A 24,956-nucleotide genomic window follows, 5' to 3' on the forward strand; every position below is an offset into this window, starting at 1 on the left:
TATTTATTTACTTTAATCATTTATTTAGATTTCTATACCTCCCATAAAGAGCCTCTTGTGGTGCAGAGTGGTAAGGCAGACGTCTGAAAGCTCTGCCCATGAGGCTGGGAGTTCAATCCCAGCAGCCGGCTCAAGGTTGACTCAGCCTTCCATCCTTCCGAGGTCGGTAAAATGAGTACCCAGCTTGCTGGGGGGTAAACGGTAATGACTGGGGAAGGCACTGGCAAACCACCCCGTATTGAGTCTGCCATGAAAACGCTAGAGGGCGTCACCCCAAGGGTCAGACATGACTCGGTGCTTGCACAGGGGATACCTTTACCTTTACCTTTATACCTCCCATTTCTTTGCAGCTCTGGGCGGTTTACACAGAACATTATGGGATCTCATGGGTCCAGAGATAATATGAAGGTGTCAGTTCTGTTATTTAATGGTTCATGATATCTTACAATTGCACAGAAGTGCAACATGACTTTCTGTACCTCCCATTCAAAGTATGATCAACCTTTTGTTCCCCTACTGGCCTTGATTTGGAGGGAAATTTACTATTCGCAAACCTTCTGGACCTTTACATTTGATGAGGAGACATTTCCTTTGTCATTTTTATTACACTGAAGAAGTTTTTGTTAGCAAAGAATATATCAGTTCATTTTAATGTTTTAAGCGCTGCAACACTGCAAGCAAGAAAATCCATTCATTCATTCATTCATTCATTCATTCATTCATTCATTCATACCGCCCATCCATACGGCTCTGGGTGGTTTACATAAAACATTGCAGAACATTATGTATTTAGGAGAAACTCAAATACTTTGGCCACCTCATGAGGAGGAGGGACTCCCTGGAGAAGAGCCTGATGCTGGGAGCGGTTGCGGGCAAAAGAAGAGGGGGACGACAGAGAATGAGGTGGCTGGATGGAGTCACTGAAGCAGTAGGTGCAAACTTAAATGGACTCCGGGGAATGGCAGAAGACAGGAAGGCCTGGAGGATCATCGTCCATGGGGTCGCGATGGGTGGGACACGACTTCGCACCTAACAACAACAATGTATTTAGGTTGGATCCAGTGAAAGCTACAGAATCCAGCCCAAAAGTTGTAAGAAAAGTGTTGGATGAAGGGGGAGAAAACAACCCTCCGAGGCATTACCAAAGACAAACGTCTCTATTTCAGTATGAATCTGCACACTGAACAAACATACTGCATACAACCAAAATTGGTCTGCCATCCTGATCCCCAGGTGCGCATGCGCCAACTCCGGGGGTTGCCGATGTGTCTCTCGGTCCGCGGAGACGAGCGGCCCGCGCCTGCGCAGAACCGCTTGGAGGACCGGGGGCCACCACGGAGGCGAGCGCGTAACGCAGAGCGCCCGCGCCGCCTCCACCACTTCCGGGTGGCGGTGCAGTTTTGCCGCCGGGTGACGGCCGTGACAGAAACTGGCGGGGAGATGCCGGAGATCGCGATCCGACATGTGGTCTCTGCGAGCAGCTCCGACGCGGTGCGCGACTCGGCTGCGGCCGCTTTGGCCGGCGGCGCCTTCCCTCCGGCCGTTTTGGGCGGGAGAGACTATTCCGCGGGCGGGGGAGTCTTGGAAGCAGCCATTCGCATGGGGGTGGGGTTTGGGTTGGTGGCGCCTGGAAGAGCCCATTCCATGCGGGGGAAACCGGGCTGAGACGGTGCTTGGAAGAGACCACGTGGCTGCAGGGGGCTGGGAAAACCTGGGGATGGTGGGACCTAGTAATGTTTGTTTCGTAGTGATGTGAAGGCAGGTGTGATTTTGGACGGAGCTATTTCATGTTGCGCTGCCTGTTGCATCTCTGCCTGAGTCCATGGCCTGTCTTATCCCTGTGATTAAGTCAGTTGGGTCGCCATGCTGGTCTGGAGCAGCAGAACCAAGTGTCCAGTCCAGGGACACCTTGAAGACCAAGAAAGTTGTATTCAAGTTTTAACCTTTTGTGGGCATGTACACTTTGTCAGATCTGACAGAGTGTGCATGCACACTAAAGCATACGCCAGTGTTTTGTGAAACCATGAGGTTTCTTGATAGCCCTGGAAGGGTTTTCTGAATGGGTGGGTGTTAATTTTTAATATTTTTTCAAAAATTAGTTGAAGATTTATCAGGTGATATGACCATATTTGGTCATGTAGACACTCCCCCCCAGTGGCCAATGATGGGCCTGGAGGGGGTGGGAAGAGAAGGGGCCCTAGGTGGGTGTGTACACAGCTCTGCTTCCCAACCATATTCTGCATAATTGTGCCACTTCTGGGGTTTGTTGAAGCCTGAAGAATGTTTCAGAGGTTTGGCAATGGTAAAAAAGTTGAGAAAGGCTGGCTTAGACCTTGAATAAAACTGATTGGGTCTTCAGAGTGCCCCTGAACTCAAACTTCATTCTTATGAAGCCTCTGCAAGTTGTGGACACTTCTGCTACCTCTCTGCTTTGAGTGCAGTTACACGATTTGCTCCTTCCAAAACACTCACCGAATTAGCTGAGGTTGGAGGGTGTTTCCACGTTGGGCTCCGCTTTCTCAGGGGCTCTCCTTGATCAGTTGCAAATAAGCATAGGTGGCAAGCTTCTCTAAGCATCTTAATTCACATGTAAGGCTGGGGCATGTTCAGTCCATGTGGTGTGGTGCTTAAGATTATCATACTAGAAATGGGGAAACCCAGCTTCAAATTCCGGCACCACTTTGAAGCTCACTTGGTGACCTTGGGGCAGTTGTGCTCTTATTCCAGCCTACCTCACAGGATAGAGGTGCCCTTGAAGCATATGGGGAAATACTCATAAGGAAGAAGAGTTGGTTTTTACACCATGCTTTTCACTACTCAAAGCGGCTTACAATTGCCTTCTCTTCCTCTCCGCACAACAGGCACCCTGTAGGTAGGTGGGGCAGAGAGAGAGCTCTAAGAGAACAGCAACTGGCCGAAGGTCATCCTGCTGGCTGCATGTGGAGGAGGGGGGAATCAAAGTGAGTTCTCTAGATTAGCAGCTGCTGCTCTTAACTATTGCAGTGTGTTAGCTCTCAAGGAGTAACTGGCTTCAAAGAATATGTTGTGTGGGAGCATGAGTTTGCTCTGGGTTTGAGGCTCATGTCTTTTACGTTCCTGACTTGCCTTCCCCACCTTTTAGACTCACTGCGCTGAGAATCTGCTCAAAGCCGACACTTACCGCAAATGGAAAGCTGCCCAGCCTGGAGAGAAGCAAATCTCAGCCATATTACAGGTGAGGTTTTGGTGGTCTCTGGAGCTGGCTGAGGCATCCCACGGGAGCATTGGCAGTACACATCAGACCTGGGAAGCGCTTCGCTCGTTGCACAGGAGCTGATCTGGTCTCTGACCCCTTCCCCACTATGTATTTTCCTTGTGCGGAAAGATGTTGCAGTGCTCTGGATGCGTGGGTAATAGTTGTGGCCGCTGTGATGGTGGAACTCACAGTTGAGTGTGCCTAGTTACAGCCTGGGCTGCATGTGGCATGTACTCTGCAGTGGAAGGAGAACACCTTTATGGCTGCAGCCCAGTGCTTTGTATAGAATCAGGCCCGACCAGTGTTTTTGCTGGCATCTTAGCTGTCCTAGCATTGCTTTGAAAAGGATCTTATTGTAGATGTTGTGGTAATTCTTGGTGGTTTCTGTAACTCTTGCATCTGCCCTTCCTATTTTATGATTGAGGCTTCCCCTCTGTTCCCTTTGCAAACTCTGTGTGTGTGGGGGGGGGGGGGGGATCAGCCCCAGGAGTTGATGAACAGGGCCTGAACTCCCATGGCCAGCGCTGCTGTAGCAGTCTTGCTCGTATAGTTAGTGGAACTCAGTGCACTTCATGGCTCGAAATAGGAGATGATGCTGAGTGAACTGGTGCTATTGATTTTAAATCACTGTAATTGTATTTTTAAGTTTTATATTGTTTATATATCCTACAGTGTGTGTGTTTAATCTCGTGAGCTGCCTTGAGCCACTGGGGAAGGGCAGCATGTAAATGCCATCTGTTCCACTTAATATTTCTGCTAAAGCCTTGGAGGAGGAGCATGTCTCATGGCTTAAGTGCCACTCAGCGCTTAACACCCACTCAGGGAGGCTGTCCCACCCATGAGTGCCTCCTCCACCAATCGGTTTGCCTGTCTGTACAGCGGCCAGCCATTCGCCTTCCATCCCCTACTCTTAGCCACCCTCTCTTCCTTCCATTTCCCTCTGAGGCTGCAAATCCCTGCCGCGTGAGGGCTGCCCCTGCCAGTGAATTCCCAACAGCTGCCTGCAGACTTTCCAGGTCCTGGGGGGAGGGGGAGGCCATCCACAGAGTTCTTCCACTCCACCCCCCTAATCTAACGCCCGTTGTATTCCTGAATGCAACGGACTTGGCCCTTAGTAACTAAATAAGTTGTCAACCTTTGCGGCTGGGCATTGCTTTGTGTGGGTCGGTAGGGCTAGCCTTTTGGGCCTCCCGCTAATCATCCTTTTGCCTCGTAGTTTGAGAAGGAGGAGCAGATTCACAGCATCGACATCGGCAACGAAGGCTCCGCGTTTGTGGAAGTGCTGGTCGGCAGCTCAGCCTCCTGCAGCGAGCAGAACTATGAGGTAAGGAGGCCGTCTTGGGTGGGGATCATTGTTGTGGTTTGGAAGCAAACCACAACAATGTCACAAAAGCTCGTGGGATGTCAACGGCTCCTCTGGGTTGCTGTTGGATGCCCATGTGAAGTAGCCCTCTGCTGAGTCGGACCTCTGGCCCCTTGAGTCAGCATTGCTTACTGTGTCTGGCAGCAGTTTGCTGGGGTCCCACTTGAGGGTCTTTCTTATTGCTTTAGTTGTTGATTTATTTTAAAATAATAATTTTATAACCCACCCTTCTCTAGATGGCTCAGGGTGGGTAACCATAAAGTTTAAAACAATCAATGCATATATTTATATAAAATCATCATATAGTAAAATAAGGACCATAAGGAAGGCCGAGCGTCAAAGAATTGAGGCTTTTGAACTCTGCTGCTTGAGAAGACTCTTGCGAGTCCCTTGCGAACAAACCAGTCAGTCCTAGAGGAGATCAGCCCTGACTGCTCCTTAGAAGGCCAGATCCTGAAGATGAAACTCAAATACTTTGGCCACCTCATGAGAAGGACGGACTCCCTGGAGAAGAGCCTAATGCTGGGAGCGATCGAGGGCAAAAGAGGAAGGGGACGACAGAGATTGAGGTGGCTGGATGGAGTCACTGAAGCAGTCGGTGCAAATTTAAATGGACTCCAGGGAATGGTAGAAGAAGAAGAAGAAGAAGAAGAGTTGGTTCTTATATGCCGCTTTTCCCTACCCGAAGGAGGCTCAAAGCGGCTTACAGTCGCCTTCCCATTCCTCTCCCCACAACAGACACCCTGTGGGGTGGGTGAGGCTGAGAGAGCCCTGATATCACTGCCCAGTCAGAACAGTTTTATTAGTGCCGTGGCGAGCCCAAGGTCACCCAGCTGGTTGCATGTGGGGGAGCGCAGAATCGAACCTGGCATGCCAGATTAGAAGTCTGCACTCCTAACCACTACACCAAACTGACAGGAAGGCCTGGAGGATCATTGTCCATGGGGTTGCGATGGGTCGGACACGACTTCAACAACAACAATAGTAAAATCTGAGATTAGATTAAATGTGATGATGATATTAGCCATTTAGTCAAGTCCAACTCTTGGTGATCCTATGGCAGTCTTGAACCTCTGCTTTTGGTTGTGTAATGTCCTGGCCGGTGTCCATTTATATCGTATTTAACCACCGCACTCTTTGTCAGCCTGGTCTCCTTTTTCCACTGACCAATCCTAGCATAATTGCTTTCTCCATTGAGATCCCATAATGGGGCCAAAGTAAGTGAGCCAAAGTTTCGTGCTTTTGCTTACCAGTGATAGAGCAGGCTTTATGCACTGTAGTATTTCCTTGTTCGTGACTTAAAATTAAGTTTTAAAATCTTTAAAAGCTGTTTTCCCTTCAATTAAGTTTGTATCCTTAGGGTGTAAAACACGTTGAAAGTTTTCCTTTAGGTAGATTGATTTTTCAAGGAGGGAGGCCAGCATCTGTTTGGTATTATTTCCTGATCTCAACCATAGGCCAGGCGGAATAGCTCTATCTTACAACACCAGGGACTGAATCTGGGACCTCTTCCCAGATGAGATAGTTGGCTCCATGAACAGCCCCGTTGGAAGCAGAGCAAAAGGCTAGCCACAGGAAGATGGTCTGAAACCTCCTGAGGTCTACATTACGGTGTCTGCTGTACCCACCTCCCCATTCACTCCAGGTCCTGCTTGTCACGTCTTCGTTCCTGTCCCCCTCGGAGAGCAAGAGCGGCACCAACCTGAACAGAGTTCGAATGTTTGGACCCGACAAACTGGTGAAGGCCACAGCTGAGAAGAAATGGGACCGGGTGAAAATCGTCTGCACGCAGCCGTACAGCAAGGTCAGTGTTGCCGTTCAGTAGCAGGATAATAGTGAGGGTGGTGGGAGTGGAGGACAGCATCAGGCATGGGCTGCTGTGTTAGTTTCTCTGCACATTAAGTTTCAGGCTGGCTACAGTATTCTCGAGAGGGTCACCACCTCTCTGTGTTGCTTGTTTATCCAATGGGGTCATGCTAGCAATCTTTCCGGGGGCCCTGGCGTTGAATGTTCTCCCTTCCTCTGGTAGTGGTGGTGATGCCCCTATATTCCCTCCCCACTTAAAGAAGGCTTCCAAGAACCTGGAAGGGCGGGCAGGTAACTGTGCGCTCATTAGGCTCATTCCCATAGCTGAGATCCAAAGCCACCACAGAGCGAGGGCAATGGTACCTGCCCTCGCTCCCATGTTGACTTGGGTAGGAACGTGACCACAAAGGGAGAAGGAGAAGCCCAGCAGGCACAGGAAGCGCCGAGGCTTCCACTTTCTAAAGTAACTACCAGATAGTGAAAATGTGGCATGGCTTCGATGTAACTCTCAATTTTGAAATACAACAAAGCTTTCCTGAGAACCACCAAGTTGGCCCTACTGAGAAGTTGTCTCTCTACTTGCCTGGGAGACTATAGTTCCATCTCTCTCGGTCAGTGAGGTAGTGCGAACATTGGTTCCTTTGCTCTGGCTGTAGATGTGCTTCAGAGGAGCAGGCGGAAGGGCTTGAAACCTGATAAGGTAATGGTTTGCACTTGGGCTGGTCTCTGGTAAAGGTGCCCACCAGGTCTTGAGTTGTGTGTTTATGATGCGCGAAAAGGTGGCATACAGTGGGATCATCAGGGTGGCTGTTCATCATGGAGAGGGGATCCCTGGTTCATTCAGGTCGGTCACAGGAGTGTGGGGCTCTTTAGCTTATAGAAGCAACAACTACAGCATGACATGATAGAGGTTTATAAAATTCTGCATGGGATGAAGAAGAGAGAAAAAGAAGTACTTTTCTTCCTTTCTCGCAGTAGAAATTGGTGAGCGGTAGGCTTAGAACAGATAAACGGATGTTCTTTAGTAATTAACGCGTGGAATTCACTGCCGCAGGAATTGGTGGCAACTACAAGCTAGATAGCTTGGAACTGTCCAGACTTTGAGACTGGGCCCATTCCTTCTCTCCACAGTCCTTAGCCTATGGCCTCTCCTTTGTGAGATTCCACTCTCCTCCCGAAAACAATGAGATTCATTCCAAAACGTCGTCCTCGGTGAGTATCCAGGGCACTCTAATGTGCTCCTTTCTTTACACTTCCTCCCTGCCTGAGTCAAACCATTTATGCTTCGCCTTGCTTCTGATGCAGGACTCAAGGCAGCAGACCTCAATCCTAGATTGGGCCAACTTGCAGGAGTTCAGCGCCTCCTGATCGCCCTGTCCAATTTTAACCCCCCCCCCCTTTCTCTTTTCTCACTTAACCTCCAGAAGGTGACCAAGCTGGGACAGTTCAAGGTGAAGGACGAGGACGGCAACTCCACCTCTCTGAAGCCTGGCGCTCTCTTCTTCAGTCGGGCCAGCAAGCCACTGACCTCCCCTTCAAAAGGTAGCTGGGAAACATGCTCCTGCCTCTAGGGAAAGATGTCCTTCCAAACAGGGACCTGTCTATTTTTGAATCTCAGCTGCCAGCTGGGGTCTCGTGAGCTAGCCTAATGCAGAGCTCTGCCCTTGGCTTTGCGGTCCAACAGTCAATCTTTATTACAGTCTTACCAGATTCCATCAGAATATTATATAAACTAGCAGTGAAGCCCGTTGCATGCTAGAATGCAGTGGGCGTTAGGCAGCCTTCTCCCTGCTGCCTGACAAGTAGGGGTGGTGGGTAAGGAGGCTGAAAATGGCTTCTCCCTGCTGCCTGACAGAGCAGGGGGAAAGCTTGCCAAACATTCTAAAGCCGCCTTGCGTGGGAGGCTTTAGAACGTTCAGCAAGTCATTGGAAGTACATGTGCAGTTCTTTTGTTATGATTAGTCCCATGCGTAAGCTAAAATTCAGTGAAAGATACATGTTCAGAAGGCACTGCGTCTTAACACTAAATTAAAACCCATTCAAATGGGTAGCCATGTTGGTCTGAGGTAGTACAATCAAATTTGAGTCCCGTGGCACCTTTAAGACCAGCAAAAATTTATTCAAGGCATGAGCTTTGTGAGGAAGTGTGTATGCACACGAAAGCTCACACCTTGAATAAATGTGTTTGTCTTAAAGACGGCAAAAAAAATTGAAATAGTACATTGTGTAAAGGAACTTAAGTCACCAGTAATTGGCAAGTTCTAATAGCTGCTGCATAAAACTTTTCAGGAAATGTTGGTGCCTGTGTATTTCCACCGATTAGTAGAAAATCTGCATATAGTGAGCCTGATTGCCCAGGGTGTCCCCTAAGAGAGGGGAGAATAAATCTCGAACGAGATTCTTGGTGAAAGGGACAATGGAGAAGAACATGTCCCGTCGTTTCTATCACTCCTGATCTTGGGGACCTTTGTTTATTTATTCATTCAGTTTATACACCACCCCTTGCTATGACGTCTCAGGACGGAGTACAGAGAGCCAGTCAAATTGGAAACATACATCAAACTGTTTTCTAAGTGTAAAACCAGATCAAATCAAACAGTCATGAGACCAACGTTGAAAGCATAATTTAGAAACATTGAAACAGCAACTATGGTAATGTAGAGAGGAGGGGACCATGAGCTTAAATAATATGTTGAGTTACCTGATACAAATGGTTCTGGTTGCAGGGATGTTTCCCATTGCTGGCATTCAGCCAATGGACTGACAGAAGAGCCCTGTTTTGCAGGCCACACGGAACTGCTTAAAGTTCCATTAGGGCCTTGATCTTGTTGGGGAACTCATTCCACCAGTTTGGGGCCGCCATCAAAAAGGCCCTGGGTCTTATCAAGGTCAGGTTCACCCCTCCGAAACCACTGAAGGGGTCTGCTCCTGAAGATTTCAAGCGGGGTATGAGTTTAGCCATTCGTCTGGCAATGCTGTTTTTGGGGAGACCCAATGGGGATTGCCTGATTTCTTCTGCTTGCCTTTGCAGCATCCCAGAATAACCAGCCCTCTCCCAGCTACGCGTCTGCCTCCCTGCAAACCAGCGTGTCCAGTGCCTCGGACCTCACACCGTCTGCTGCGGAGAAGCCTCCCTCCCAAGCCCCTCCCAAGGTAAAAGCTGGACACTGAGTGAGCAGGCTGGGGGCTGAGTCTTCACCAGGTGTGAAGTCTGTGGCGGGTTTTTTGAAGCTGATTTTTTTTTTAATTCGAGTCAAGTTCTGCCTGCTTCTAGAATCTCCCTGTTGTGTTCTTGGTTAGATATTGGCACACCTGTCCAAAAAGTTCATTTCAGTAACATCTGTGCTTTTTCTTTTTTCTTTTTGGTACCCTGCTTTTTAGAAGAATAAAGAGTTGGTTTTTATATCCTGCTTTTCACTGCCCAAAGGAGTGTCAAAGTGGCTTAAGATCTCCTTCCCTTCCTCTCCTCACAACAAAGGTAGATGAGGCTGAGGGATAGATGAGGCTGAGAGGGCTCTGTGAGAACAGTACTATCAGGGCTGTGATAAGCCCAAGGTCACCCAGCTGGCTGCATGTGGAGGAGCAGGGAATCAAACCTGCCTTGCCAGATTGGAAGCTGCCGCTCTTAACCACCATGCCATGCTGGCTCTTGAAGGAGTCTCAAAGCAACATATTACTGCCCTCCCTTCCTCTCTCTGCGACAGGCACTTTGTGGGGCTGAGAGAGCTCTGAGAGAATTGGGACCGGCCCAAGGTCACCCAGCTGGCTGCATGAGGTGTGGGGAATCAAACCTGGTTCTCCAGATTAGAGGCCACTGCTCTTAATCATGACACCAAGGTGTCTGTCTTCAGGAGGAACCCCAGAGAGGAACATGGGGTGTAGAACTGGATGCAGAAATCCCAAAGAAGTGCCATACTGGCTAACGATCCTGGACCAAGATACGTCACCAATTTTTAAAAAAATGCCTGAGATAGCGGTACCAATAAGAGTGATGATGGTCCCCAAAATACATTCCCATGTGCTAAATGCATCTTCAGAAAGAATCCGTCACAAGTAAGATGGCCATCCGGTAGATCAGGGGTAGTCAAACTGCGGCCCTCCAGATGTCCATGGACTACAATTCCCATGAGCCCCTGCCAGCATTTGCTGGCAGGGGCACATGGGAATTGTAGTCCATGGACATCTGGAGGGCCGCAGTTTGACTACCCCTGCGGTAGATGGCCCTATTTTTGAAGCACACCTTCATCCATAGAATGCAGGATGGGAAAAGCATTGAACGGATTTTCATGAAGTGACTTTCTGTTCTCGGGCCAATTGCAAGCTCTCCCATGACCAAAGTTGAAAGATAAAGGACTTCAGCTTTAATAGTGAGGGTTAGTGGTTAAAGCAGGCTTTCTCAGCCAGGGTTTCGTGAAACCCTGGGGTTTCTTAACAGCCCTCGAAGGGTTTTCCAAATGGGTGGGAGTTAATTAATTTTTAACGTATTTTTAAAAAATTGGTTAAACATTTATTGGCCAATATGACCATTTGTAGTCAGGTTGACCCACCCACCGCTCCCAAAACAGCCAGTGAGAGGCCTGGAGGAGGTGGGAAGGGGAGGGGCCCCAGGTGGGCTCTGCTTCCCAACCTTATTCGGCACGATCGCACCACTTCTGGGATTTATTGAAGCCTGAAGAATGTTTCAGGGGTTTCTTAACGGTAAAAATGTTGAGAAAGGCTGAGTTAAAGTGTCATACTCGGATCTGGGAAACCCAGGTTCAGATCCCCACTGTGCCATGGCAGCTTTCTGGGTGGCCTTGAGCCAGTCACCCTCTCTTGGCCCGGCCTACCTGACAGAGGTGGTTGTGAGGGTAAAACGGAGAAGAACATGAGCTGCTTTGGATCCCCATTGTGGAGAAAGGCAGCATGTAAAAAATAAAAGTCAATCAATATCTTCACTTGATTGAATGTTACTGAGAAAATTCATTATCAGCTGTTTTTAACAATCATGAATGGATATGGCTGCGCCAAATATTTTTTCATCCATGACACAACAGAAGAAAGTGTGCATCGAGCAGCACTTTTAAGATCCACAACGTTTGATTCAGTGCACGAGAAGTCCATTCTTCCGTGGGTGTTCTGACGAGAGGCACGAGAGCTCATACCTTGAAGCCAACTTTTTTGGCTTCAAAGGTGCCACTGGATTTGGTCAAGGGACCAAGTCCTATGAAGATAGGTTGAGGGACTTGGGAATGTTCAGCCTGGAGAAAAGGAGGTTGAGAGGGGACATGATAGCCCTCTTTAAGTATTTGAAAGGTTGTCACTTGGAGGAGGGCAGGATGCTGTTCCCATTGGGTGCAGAGGAAAGGACACACAGTAATGGGTTTAAACTACAAGTACAAAGGGGTCCCCAACCCCCAGTCTGCGGCCCGTTACCAGGCCGCAAAGGCCATCATACCGGGCCGCCAGCGGCCGCGCCTGCCTCCCCTCCCTGCAGCGAGAGGGGGGGAAGAGGTCGGCGCGGCAGCCGGCGTGCTAGCTACGGAAACGCTCACGCGTGGAACTGCCGCTCATGTGCGTTTGCGCCCCCTGGTGGCCAAAACGCGCATGCGCGGCACCTCTGCACATGTGTGTTAGCGCCACCTGGTGGTCAAAACGCGCATGCGCAGCAATTGGGCATGCGCGTTTATGAGCAACTGTGGCAGCTGAGCCGCTTGCTCTCCCCCACCCCCGGAGGCACTCCCCGACCAGAAGAAGGTTGGGGACCGCTAGGCTAGATATCAGAAATTTTTTTTCACAGTCAGAGTAGTTCAGCAGTGGAACAGGCTGCCTAAGGAGGTGGTGGGCTCCCCCTCACTGGCAGTCTTCAAGCAAAGGTTGGATACACACTTTTCTTGGATGCTTTGGGCTGAACCTGCATTGAGCAGGGGGCTGGACTAGATGGCCTGTGTGGCCCCTTCCAACTATATGATTCTATGACTCACACTTCATTTTGTTGGTCCCAGCGTAGGCATACAGCACAGTGCTTGTTGATACTTTATTCCTCTGTGCCTTTAAGAGTGGCCCAATGAACAGAAGTTCTGAAAGGGATTATTTCCTTGGCCCAGAGGGAGATGTTTGGCCTGCTGGATCTCTCGGCGTTAGGCTGATGGTGTAAAAGACACGTGGGGCAAGCCCTACCCGTGCGGACACATGGCATTTTTCTGGAGGGGGTACCGTTTCCAAGCAGGTAAATCTCAGCTTCTGGCCTGTCAGAGCAACAGGGTCGCTGCCAGCAACAGCTCCGCTCATGCAGGGAGGGGGTGCACTCGTCAGATCTGTCTGAGTTTCCTTCTCCTTGCAGGAGCCCACCCCGGTCAAGAGGAAGTTTGAGTTCAGCAAAGAAAACACCGGTCTCTCTGTCGCGCCCAAGAAGACTGACCCCGATACCCCCCGCCCTGCCCACCCGCCCCCCAAGAAACACAAAGGTATGTGTGGACGGGAGATGGCTTTGAAAATGGGGCTTTGAAAACGTCTTCCTTTATGTTGTGAGCAATTTGAAGAAGATGCTCGGGGCATGAGAAGTCACTGGCATTGTAAAAGGGCCATTGCAACCCAATCTGGAGCGTGCGGGATTGGCAGCTGGCCCCCTCCAAATTCTGGGAGCTTTGGTCTCTAGCAGGCAGCCTTTGAGTTGCTGTTTTGCCATCTCTCGCTTGATCCAGATTTAGCCTTTGGTGCGGCAACAGGACCAAACCAGTCCTAGGAGGTGCCTTTGTTGCTTCAGAATATTGTTAGCCGCCAGTTTGCTTTTTGTTGTTCCTTTCGATTCCTTAAAACAAAGAAAAAAGGAAATTGCTGTTATTTTTATTTTAAAATTTTAAAACATCAGCTCATTTTATTTTGTCGGGTGTTGCATTTGGAGGAGGGGAGGCACCAGTATATGAGCCAACGTGGCTGCCCTAAACTGAATCAAACCATCAGTCCGTCATGGTCTGGTCAGCTGTGGGGTTTCATCTGGAGATCTTTTTGCATCCCCTGCAGCCTGATGCTCTTAACAGGAGATGCCAGGGGTTGAACCTGGGACTTCTGTGTGCCAAGCCAAAGCTCTGCCACTGAGCCATGACCGCTGCTTTCAAGGAGGGGGCAGGACAGACAATGAAATTTGTGCCTACCACCAGCAGCGTTGGCTCCAATGGGTTTGCTGCTGTCCTGGGTAAGGGTGTCACCTTGCCCAGTGGCCTCTCAAACAGGAGTGTCACCTGAGCTCACCGCTCGACTCTGTGCCGAACAGTGCCCACCCCCTCCTCCTCCAGAAGCCCTTTTTCTCCCCTGCTCTCTCCCTGCCCCAAGTCACCCTTTCCCCTCTTTCCTCCTCTACAGTGTCTCCTTCTGCGCCGCCCCCGCCAAAGACATCCCCTTCCAAGAAGCCCCCGCAAGCACAGCCTTCCGAGGGCTCCTCCGAAGGGCCCTTCCAGCATCTCCTGCAGGGCACCGTGTTCGTGCTGAGTGGCTTCCAGAACCCCTTCCGCTCGGAGCTGCGGGACAAAGCCCTGGAGATGGGAGCCAAATACCGGCCGGACTGGACCCCTGACAGCACCCACCTCATGTAAGTGCCCCCCCCCCAAAGGCCCTGCCTCCCTCTGCCTTTAGGAACACTCAGCTTTCCCCTGCCGTAAACCCCTCGGTCGGGCCGATCAAAGGACTTTGTTTTCTGTCCCATTGCTGGCCAAAATTCGCTTCCAAAATGGCTCAATGGACAGCTAAGGTTTCATACAAATGTGCCTGGATTGGGGGGGGGTGGATTTTCAGCTGGGCTGGATCCAGATGCCACCGAGTAGTCATCCCCCCCACCCCCCAGTTTCCCGTCCCTCCCTTGGAGACGTTCAAATGTACTTTGTCTGACTCTCTTCTCGCCTGAAACATGACCAGGCTCAAAAGCCCAGTCCCAGAAGCACATAGGAACGGCATTCAGCCGCTTCCAGCCAAACAGTCAGACTTTGCCAAGTCTCCAGGAGAGAAGGCGAGTCGGAGGGAGCCCAGTCAGCTGACTAGAGGTGCAGGTGGGGCTCAGGCAGGTCCTTTGTGGGCTTGATTCCAAGAGCTCCATGAACATCAGCAACTTTTACTGGAGAAAAGCTTCAGTGTGCCTGCATGTAAAAGCTTATCCCCAATGTTAGACTTTGTTGAAGAAGAAGAAGAGTTGGTTGTTATATGCTGCTTTTCTCTACCCGAAGGTGTCTCAAAGTGGCTTATATTCGCCTTCCCTTTCCTCTCCCCACAACAGACACCCTATGAGGGAGGTGAGGCTGAGCGAGCTCTGATATTCCTGCTTGGTCAGAATAGCTTTATCAGTGCTGCGGCGAGCCCAAGGACGCCCAGCTGGCTGTATGTGAGGGATGAGTGGGGAATCAAACCCAGCTCACTAATTTAGAAGTCCGCACTCCTAACCAGTACACCAAGCTGGCTCTCTAAGGTTGGTCTTTGAAGTGCTCCTGCACTCAACTTGTGTTCTGTTCAGATCCTCCACCCACGAGTCTACTGAACACAGTCATTTTTAAAAGTGGGCCAATGAGAACAAGATGCAATTCAATAAGGAGAAGTGCAGAGTTCTACATCTAGGTCACAAAAATGAGAAGCATGCATGCTCGGTGGGAGATACATTTCTGGGGAGCTATGTGTGTGAAGAGCCTCTTGTGGCGCAGAGTGGTAAGGCAGCAGACATGCAGTCTGAAGCTGTGCCCATGAGGCTGGGAGTTCAATCCCAGCACCCGGCTCAAGGTTGACTCAGCCTTCCATCCTTCCGAGGTTGGTAAAATGAGTACCCAGCTTGCTGGGGGGTAAACGGTAATGACTGGGGAAGGCACTGGCAAACCACCCCGTATTGAGTCTGCCATGAAAATGCTAGAGGGCGTCACCCCAAGGGTCAGACATGACTCGGTGCTTGCACAGGGGATACCTTGACCTTTATGTGTGTGAAGGAGATCTTGGGGTACTTGTGGACTGTAAGCTACATATGAGCAGACAGTGTGATGTGGCGGTAAAGGAGTCAAATGCAGCCTTGGGCTGTATCAACAGAGGCATCACATCAAAATCACAAGATGTCATAGTCCCCCTCTATACTGTATTGGTCAGACCCCACATGGAGTCCCATGTGCAGTTTTGAAGGCCTCACCTCACAAAGGAAGGGGACCAAATGGAGAGGGTGCAGAGGAGAGTGAAGAGGGTGATCCGGGGCCTGGGGACCAGGCCCTAGGAGGAAAGGCTGAGGGGCCTGGAAATGTTCAGCCTGGCAAAGAGGAGGTCGAGAGGGGATGTTATTGCGCTCATTTAAAGAGATGAAAATATGAGGAGCACATGGATGAATTATGGTTTGCAGACACACCTTGCGTCAGTCACAGGTCTCTCAGAGCTCTCTCAGCCTCAGCTACCTCACAGGGTGTCTGTTGTGGGGGAGAGGAAGGGAAGGCGAACGCAAGCCACTTTGAGACTCCCAGCTCTTCTTCTTCCGTATTGATTGCCCTACTCTGCTCTCTCTCTCTCTTTCCCCCACCAGCTGTGCCTTTGCCAACACCCCCAAGTACAGCCAGGTGAAAGGGCTGGGGGGCATTATCGTGCGCAAGGAGTGGATCCTGGACTGTTACCGCACACACCGGCGTCTGCCCTGCAAGCGGTGAGTGGGCTGGGGTTGGGGCCAGGTGCAAACGGTTCCGTCCTTTGTGCCAAAAGGTGTGATCAATCTCCAGCCAATCAGATTATCAGCGGATTCATTTCTTGTCTCAAGCTGTGTGAGAACTAGGGCGGTGCAGTGGTTAGCGTGTCAGACTAGGACAGCCTTTCTCAACGTTTTTACTGTTAAGAAACCTCTGAAACCTGCTTTGGGCTTCAAGAAACCCCAGAAGAGGCATAACCACGGACATTATGGTTGGGAATTATAGCAGTGTACTTACCCACCTGGGGTCCCTCTCCTTCCCACCCCCTCCAAGCACATGATTGGCCATTTGGGGAGGGGGAGGTGGGTCAACGTGACCATATACATTCATATTACCCGATAAATGTTTAGCAAACTTTAAAAATATACTGTAAATGAATTAACCCCCACCCATTTGGGAAAGCCTTCCAGGGCTGTCAAGAAGCCCCAGGGTTCCAGAAAGCCCTGGTTGAGAAGCCTGGACTAGGACCTGGGAGAGCCAAGTCCTCATCTGCCCTCTGCTGGCTAGCTGTCCGTTAGCCAGGGAAGATATCACCTTGGCAAATGGAGGCCTTGTTCTCAAGGGTAGTCAGAAGTTGGAGTTAAATTAATAGTGAGTGGGGAAATCAAATCTGGAATCGGCACCCGGGAGTACACACGCAGCTGCCTCATATAGAATAAGACCATCCGTCATTCAAGACGAGTCTTGTCTACTGAAAACAGCTCTCTTGGGTCTCAGGCCAATGCTTTTCATGTCCCCTTCTCCCTTGTACTTTTCACTGGAGGTGCCAGGGATCAAACCTAGGGTCTTTTGTGTGCCAGACAGAGACTCTTCTTCTAAGCCACAGCTAGAACAGGGGGAACACCTCTCTGCTTGTTTAGTTTTCCTTCTGGGGAACATCCCAGTTTTGTGCAGAGTCGCCTTCAGATAGCTATTTTGTTCCACTGGGATGGGAGATCCGGTTGTCACCACATCAGGGTGATGGACAGTGGGTTCTTGTTTCTCAGCTACCTGATGGGCAGCCCTGAGTCATCCAGCAGCGAGGAAGAGGAAGACAGTGAAGACGAGAGCCCTGCCCAGCACCGGAAACCCCTTCCTCATCGGCAGGTATGCAGTTTCTCAGTTAACAGGAGGGCCAGGCCGGGGTTTATATTAAATTGCAGAAACAAAACCAAAAAACTTTCACCTTGGAAGCACAAAAGAGCTACGTAGTATCCATTGTTCTCCACATTTCCCGGTTAAAGGGAAAACGCTCTTCAAACCGATAGCAATGATGACCCATCTCCAACAGTAACAAGAGAAAGAAATTTTGCTTGCAAGAATGGAAACCCATCTTCATGATGCCTTCCTCTAGGTACATTTAACTCCCTGTGAGCTGCTGAACTTAAAAAAGGTTAATTGACTTACAGATCTAAGCTCTGGCAAGAGAGCAAAAGTCCTAGATGAGATGAAACAGAAGGCAAGCAAGGGCCAAAGTGGCTCAATATCCAATGAGAGGCTGGGGCCAAGTGTAGCGGAGACAGAATTCTATTAACCCTTTCCCTCCCGGACCCTCTTGCCGTCTGTGTGAAAACACCCAGCTAGTTCTGCAGGTGTTTTGTGCTTAAGAAGAGTATCCTGACCTGGATAGCCCAGGCAAGCGATCCAGGTCAGCCATCCAGAGACCTTCCCATCAGGTCTCAGAAGCTAAGCATGGATGATCCCGGCTAGTACTTGGATGGGAGACCTCGAAAGATTTAGGTGATAGTTCTTCCATGTTGCAGAGGCAGGCAACGGCAGATTACCCCTTTGTCTCTCACTTGGCTGCCAGAGTGCCTAGAGTACACACATGCCTTACGATAAATAAATAAATAAATAAATTAGGAAAGGTTCTCTCTCAGACTGCAGAATTACGGTGCAAGGAAACGGGGCAGGAAGACATTCAGTCCCAGCCAATGGGCCTTTGTTTTCCAGAGAGCCAACCTCCCTAGCTCCAACCACAAACCCAAGACGCCAAGCAGCCCTCAAGCCCCCCAGCCAGGGCAGAGGAAGGCGGCCTCTGAAGAGGAGGAGGAGCCCACCACTTCGCGGAATAGCAGCCTCCACAACAACTCACGTGCACCAGCAGCTGACTCTGCAGCCTCCAGCGACGATGGGGAGCCCTCGGGTAGGATCCGGCGTATGGTTATGGTTCTGCCATATTATTATTATTATTATTACTTCTACTACTACTAGCTTCAAAGCCCGTTCCTAAGAACAAGACTTGAAAGGGCCCCCGCCCCTGGCCAGGCAGCTGAAGGTGGCCTTGGGCTGCAGATTGCAGTCAAATCAAGTGGGGGCTGGGCAGCTCGTTAGGAGGCCAGGGACAGAGCTCCTTAGCAGGCAGTCAGCAGGTCGGGAGGCCCTCGTTAGCAAGCCCTCCACCAGGACCCTTTGCCCAGGGCCCTCTCCCCTTATCTGCTGCTGGCTCCAGGTACTGAGACGTCTGAGAGCAAAGAGGCTAGAGTCCAGGGACTGCAGGGGTAGGGCCAATCAGGGCAAAGTTGGCTGCACTCTGATTGGCCCTATTCCAACTTGGACAGCCGGACACATCCCACCCCCTAGGCTGATTCATAAATATATAAAGGAACAACAATGGATAAGTATATTTCTTACCCGCCACTTCCAGTAAGGCTTGAGGCGGGTTACAAAATATGCATAAAAACCCTGATAAAACTTCCCCCTAAAACACACTGGAGAGAGCCCAGCTATTCCCCGCCAGGCTTCCTTTTGGACATAAGGAACCAGCTTGCTGGGTCAGGCTGCAGGCCCATCAGTGTGGTGTATTGATTGAAAGTCGTGGAGTCCAGTCCGGAGAACCGAGTTCGGTTCCCTCCTCCCCTTGCACATGAAGCCTGCTGAGTGACGCTGGGCCGGTCACAGTTCTCTCAGAGCTTCCCAGCCCCACTTACCCCACCAGGTGCCTGTTGCAGGGAGAGGAAAGGAAGGCAATTGTCAGCTGCTTTGGAGCTAGCTGCTACTAGAAGCAGCAGCACACAATCCAAAAGACCCATCAGTCGCTCAGCTGCTAGAACTGGTGTTTTGTATCCTGCCCAAAGGAGTCTCAAAGCAGCTTCCAGTCACCTTCCCTTTCCTCTCCCCGCAACAGACACCCTGTGAGGCAGGTGGGGCTGAGTGACCTCCGACAGGACTGCTTGGTCAAAACAGCACTATTCAGGCTGCGACTGGCCCAAGGTCACCCAGCTGGCTGCGTGTGGAAGACCAGGGGATCAAGCCCAGCTCTCCAGATTAGAAGCTACTGCTCTTAACCACTGCACCAGCCAGGAGATGCTGCCTGATCTTTCTCCCAGAAAAGCAGGGTGTTAAAAAACAACTCTCCTTCTTCCTGCTCCCTCCAGCTGTGGCAGTCCCAAGGGAGGTGCTGGAACTTGGTCTGATTTTTCCATTCTCTCCCCTTCCCGTCCTGCAGGCACTCGAGACAACGGGGAAGAGGGCTCCGGTGACACAGACGACGAGCTGCGAAGGTTGGTGGTGGCTGGGACCAGGGGGCAAGAGAAGCAGGGAAAAGGTGCCCCCTCCTCAAATTAGCCCACATGTCTCCTGGGAATCATGGGTGCCAGATGTTCTTGAGCTGAAATAGCAAAACAGGCGCCTGGCATCAGCAGTCCTTAACAAAAACTTGAAGCTGTCTCATCACGAGTCTTGGCACAGAAATTCTGTTCCGTTCCAGTTTGGAGAGCCAGTTTGGTGTAGAGGTTAGGAGTGCGGACTTCTAATCTGGCATGCCAGGTTCGATTCTGCGCTCCCCCACATGCAACCAGCTAGGTGACCTTGGGCTCGCCACGGCACTGATAAAACTGTTCTGACCGGGCAGTGATATCAGGGCTCTCTCAGCCTCACCCACCTCACAGGGTGTCTGTTGTGGGGAGAGGAATGGGAAGGCGACTGTAAGCCGCTTTGAGCCTCCTTCGGGTAGGGAAAAGCGGCATATAAGAACCAACTCTTCTTCTTCCGAGCGGTTGCCATTTTTCTGGACGAAGTCAGGGGTCAATTTGTGGTGCTCTTCCCTCTGAAGCACATGCTCTGTGCCTGCGCTGTGGACCCTCCCTGATGCCATGTGCACAGAGAATTGGCATTGGCTTCCTGCTGTAGTGGCCAGGAAAGAATTGCTTCCCATTCTGCTACCCTAGTTGATATTTTTACTGCTCCCACCTACTGGTGATGGTGTTTTTGGGCCCAATGCCGTGCCTGGAATCCTAGCCACAGAACACCTAGCCGTGATCCTGTTGTCTTCAGTAGGAGTGACCAGGTCAGAGGCACAGGTGTCTGCTGAGGATTAGGAAGCAGAGTTCTGGTTAGCCGATGGTAAGCCCCATCCGTCCCCAACAACCTTCCTCTCTCTCTGGCTTCAGAGTAGAAGAGGAGCACCGTAAGAAGCAGCAAGGCGGGCGGGGGGCTGCTCTGGAGCCCGAGGAAGACCCGTACGGCGGCACCACAGATGAGAACACAGACGTGGAGGAGAAGGGGGAGCCGGACCAGCCTATCCCCGAGCTGCCAGGTACGTCTGGGCGAAGGGGAAGGGTGTCTTCTTTTCTGGGGCCTGACACAACCTAGATAGCCCAGGCAAGCTTGATCCATCAGACCTAAGTAGGGTTAGCCCTGGCTAGCACTCGGAAGGGTGACCTCCAAGGAACACTAGGGGTCCTGAGATGAGGGCAGGCAAAAACTAACTCCAAACGTCTCCTGCCTGGCAACCAGACAATCGTAGGATCTTCTGCCTGCATTAAACCCATGAAAGTAGGGAAGGGCCACACACAGTCCAGCAAAAAACCCAACATTGCTTGCAGGGAACGCAATGTTAATATTTGGGAACCCCTAATGTGTTTTGCATCAAGCTTCATCGGGGGGGGGGGGGGGCGGAGGTATAATTAATAAAGTGAGAATAAAACCAAATATTCAATATACGCTGGTATAAATTGTATCAATAGGATATTTTAAATGTATTTTAATTTTATGCGTGTATTGAATATAGATTATATCCTTTCATTATTACACTGACATCCCCCTGAAGGAGCTTGACATGCAACGTGTTACAGGTTTCACAAAAATTAAGGATTCTTTCCCTACAAGCACCATTTGTGGGTCCCCCCCCCCCCACATCAGCGGTCCCCAACCTCCGGCCCGGCAGCTGCGTGCAAACGCACACACGCAGTTGCCGCGCATGTGCATTTTCGCCACCAGGTGGCGCTAACGTGCATGCTTGCAGTTGCTGTACATGCATGTTTTCACCACCAGGGGGCGCAAACGCGCATGCATGGCAACTGCGCGTTTGTGCCGCCGGTGTGCCGGCGGCCTCACCTCCCTCTTCCCTTCCTTCTTGCTGTGTGTGGGGGGGAGGCAGGCGTGACTGCCAGCGGCCCGGTACCATGGCCTTAGCGGCCTGGTACTGGGCCGCAGACCGGGGGTTGATAACACTCGCCCTACATTACACACACACCACATGATAAAGAATAGTAATAATAAATAATCCTAGGAGCTCTAATCTTGAATTTCTCCATCTATTGATCAGTGAAGGTAAATTTTTTTTGGTGGGGCTGAGAGTTAAAGGCAGCCTGCCTTTTTTTTCCTTTTTTTTTTTTTTTTTTTTAGAGGGCTCTCTGTAATGGGAATGAGGAAAGGCGGGTTGAAAGTTTCTCTCTAATGGCCAGGTCCCATTTTAAATTAGTAAAGTCATTTGCTCTTGCATCAGCATCTCAGATGCTAGCCTGCATTTTACTACTGCACTGAGATCTCTGATTTTTCTGCTAGCAAGCATTTGCAGAACCTGCCACGGAGATTAATTCACAAGCTATATATATAAAATTTTAGAAACTCTCAAGAGTGCTTACCCCTCCCCTAAGAGGATGACTTTCCTGCCCAAAGTCAAATGATGTGAGAGGGGTTAGTTCAGTTTTCCTTCCTGCCGCCAGAACAGGCAAGTTAATCCATTATCAGCAGCCAATATTGGAGAAGGAGGGAGGGTTGTGTGTCTGCACAGAAGACCACTCGATGAACAACAGTCATAGATAAGTGCAACCCTGTTTCCATCTTCATGGCTTCTGTGCAGTCCCACATGGGAGACTAGGAAGATCATGCACCCCGGAGGTGAGTGTGGGCTTACACAGTAGAAAAATGGTTTGACAGTCCACTCTACCGACAGAACCTCTTTCCAGGAGTTAACATCGAGCACATAGCAGTGGACAAATGTGGATCATTGACTAGGTTGCCCCACTGCAGATGTCTATTAGAAGCCATTCAGTCATGAAGGCTGAAGAAAAAAACTCTGAACATGTAACACCCTCTCATCATAACCTTCCTCTCAGGGTTCCCTTGAGAATAAAACAGAGGCAAGGAGAGCAACATAAGGTGCTTTGGGTCTCCGTTGGGCAGATAGGCGGAGTATAAATGAAGCAAGCAACTTAATACATTGCGACAGCAGGTTTTGTTTGTGCCGGATGGTTGATCTCCTTTCTGTCTCTCTGCCCACTTTCGCCTTCTCTTTGCCAGACTTGTTTGGGGGCAAACGCTTCTTCCTCTATGGCGAATTCCCTTCTCAGGAGCGGCGACTCTTGATCCGCTACATCACAGCTTTTAACGGGTGAGTTGTGTTAGCGTGTGTATTTGTGGGGCCACCCATCTCAGTCTGGTAGAAAAGAGCCAGGGTCCAGGAGCCGCTTAGAGACCAACCAAATTCGCGGCAGGGTAGGATCTTTTGGGAGTCACTGCTCCCTTCTTCAGCCCCTACTCTGCTGCCAATGGTGTTAGTCTTGCAGGTGCTCCTGGACTACAGACAGAGTGGGCTGGAGGGTTTCACGTTGAGTGAAGCTTATGGGAACTGAAATGTGGCTTGAGAGTTCTGTGCAGATCTGGGCCTGTCCTAGAGCTAGTGCTTGTTGCAAAAACAAAAAACTGGAAGCGGATTGCAGAGTCGGATTTCTGTTTTCTCTCATTTGGAATCTGCATTGCCTCCTTGCGTTTAACCTGTGAGCTGGCAGGCTAGGGCCCCACCTCCATCACAGAGTAATATGGGTGGTGGTGATCTGATTAGAACCCAAGGAGGGTCCATCTGTCAGCTGCCGCCAGCTCTTCTGCTCTGCTTACAGGGAGGTGGAAGACTACATGAATGAGAGAGTGAACTACGTGATCACGGCTCAGGAATGGGATGACACCTTTGAGGAGGTGAGCGTGACCTGCTGGGGGTCCATTGGCTCAGCCCAGTGGTTCCCAAATTGGGGTTCGCTGTTCCCTGCATTCCCCATGTCAGTTTTTAAACAAAATCGAACATATCCCCTGGTAGAGTGCAGTGCCTTGGTTGATCAATTCCCCCTTGTGGCGGGAGACAGTACATCCAAAGCTGTGCAGTGCCTTGAGCAAACGGCTCCCCGTTGTTACGGGAGAGAGTACACCTGAAGCTGTGCAGTGCCGTGGATGAACAGCTCCTCCTTGTGAACAGGGGAGAGTACACCGGAATTCGTGCAATGCCTTTGGTGAACAGCTCCCCCTTGTGGCAGGAGAGGGTACGCATGAAGCTGCCTTATATTGAATTTAGGCCCTTGGTTCATCAAGGTCATTCTGGTCTCCTCAGACTGGCAGAGGCTCTCCAGGGTCTCAGGCAGAGGGCTTTCACATCCCCTGCCGCCTTATCCCTTCCACTGGGGCCATCGGAGATTGATCCTGGGCCCGTCTTCATGCCGAAGCTCTACCACAGAGCGATGGCTCCTCCCCAAATTGGGGAAAGCCGATGAAAGTACCTGTTGGTTTCAATTCCCTCTGTAGGCTCTGAACGAGAACGCCAACCTCTCCTTCGTGCGCCCCCGCTGGATCTACAACTGCAACGAGCGGCGGAAGCTGATCCCCCACCAGCCGTACGTCGTGGTCCCGCGAGCGTAAGAGGAGACCCCTGCCGGCTCATCCCTGTATATATTGTTGTACACACCTGCCCAACGGAAGAGGGGGAGCCTCTTGGCCTTTGGGAGTCATTCCCAGGCGACTGTGCCTCTGGAGTTTTTCCCGGAGGGCCTGACCCAACAAGTGCACCCCCCTGACCCCGGTAGCCACACACGAGGCTCTCAGCCACCCAGGAGGTTTTTATCAAACATACTGTCGGCTGCAGCTGTCCCAGATTGCATTTGAGGACGGAATGACTCACTTTCACTTCTCCTTTCAGAGACAGCTGCTACTCTTGAGAAACAGCGTCCCCCCCCCCTTCCATGGCGGACTGGGACACTGTTGTGTGTCTAAACCCACTTTGAAGGCTTAAAATATGGGAGGGGGGTCAGTTTAGAATAAGCTATTTAGGACTGATGAATTGGCAGAGCAAGAGAAGTTCTCCACCACCCCTGACTTTTCTTTCTTGTGTTCATGCAACCCTATTCCACCCCCTCCAGTTCCATCAGGGGCTTAGGATTTTTTCTCCCACTTTATGGTTCTGTTTGCGGAAGGATGTGGGTCTGTCAGTGCAAGAATGAAATGTCGTTCCTTAGCGGAGCGGAAGTTGCCTCGCTAGGATCGGTGGGTTTCTCGGGCCTCTCTAGGAAAGAAATGTGTTTCTGCGCCATCTTGATCCGTTTGGGTTTTATGGCTAAGTGCCGAAGAACCGTCACGCATTGTAATTGAGGGGAGGCAGTCACAGGATTTGTCCTGCTGCATTGGATCACGTGTCCACGTTCCTGCAGGCTCAAAGACCTTCCTTCTGCAGAACGCAACTTTTCTGGCACCCCAGCGAAATCCCCCAAAAGCACCCAGATATCCTGCCTGAGATTAGGAGGGAATTGTGAACATGCAAGCAAAAATTCAGGGTGCCTTTTGGGCTGTGAGTGAGGGAGAGACGAGAACATTGCGTTCTACAGGCAGAAATCCAAGGAAGCTGTCTTCTACAGCAGGG

At 50.6% G+C, this 24,956-nt stretch overlaps 1 protein-coding gene across 1 annotated transcript; it reads left to right on the top strand.

Moving 5' to 3' along the window:
- The first annotated feature begins 1,327 nt into the window (after positions 1-1,327).
- XRCC1 (X-ray repair cross complementing 1) lies at positions 1,328-24,853 on the top strand. Its single transcript, XM_077336807.1, has 17 exons — positions 1,328-1,491; positions 3,122-3,214; positions 4,452-4,559; positions 6,244-6,402; positions 7,536-7,616; positions 7,829-7,946; positions 9,436-9,557; positions 12,727-12,850; positions 13,746-13,971; positions 15,919-16,035; positions 17,062-17,161; positions 18,008-18,200; positions 19,503-19,557; positions 20,446-20,591; positions 22,580-22,670; positions 23,176-23,251; positions 23,849-24,853. Exons 1-17 carry the CDS (start codon positions 1,441-1,443, stop codon positions 23,960-23,962), a joined length of 1,974 nt encoding a protein of 657 aa, XP_077192922.1. The 5' UTR covers positions 1,328-1,440; the 3' UTR covers positions 23,963-24,853.
- Positions 24,854-24,956: the final 103 nt, after the last annotated feature.

Source organism: Paroedura picta, chromosome 5 (genome assembly GCF_049243985.1).
Source record: "Paroedura picta isolate Pp20150507F chromosome 5, Ppicta_v3.0, whole genome shotgun sequence".
Taxonomy (NCBI): Eukaryota; Metazoa; Chordata; class Lepidosauria; order Squamata; family Gekkonidae; genus Paroedura; species Paroedura picta.

Coding starts and splice junctions, on each gene's coding strand:
- XRCC1 (XM_077336807.1), top strand. CDS start 1,441: ATGCCGGAGATCGCGATCCGACATGTGGTCTCTGCGAGCAGCTCCGAC. Junction 19,558..20,445: donor ACAGACGACGAGCTGCGAAG/GTTGGTGGTGGC, acceptor CTCTGGCTTCAG/AGTAGAAGAGGAGCACCGTA. Junction 22,671..23,175: donor TACATCACAGCTTTTAACGG/GTGAGTTGTGTT, acceptor CTCTGCTTACAG/GGAGGTGGAAGACTACATGA.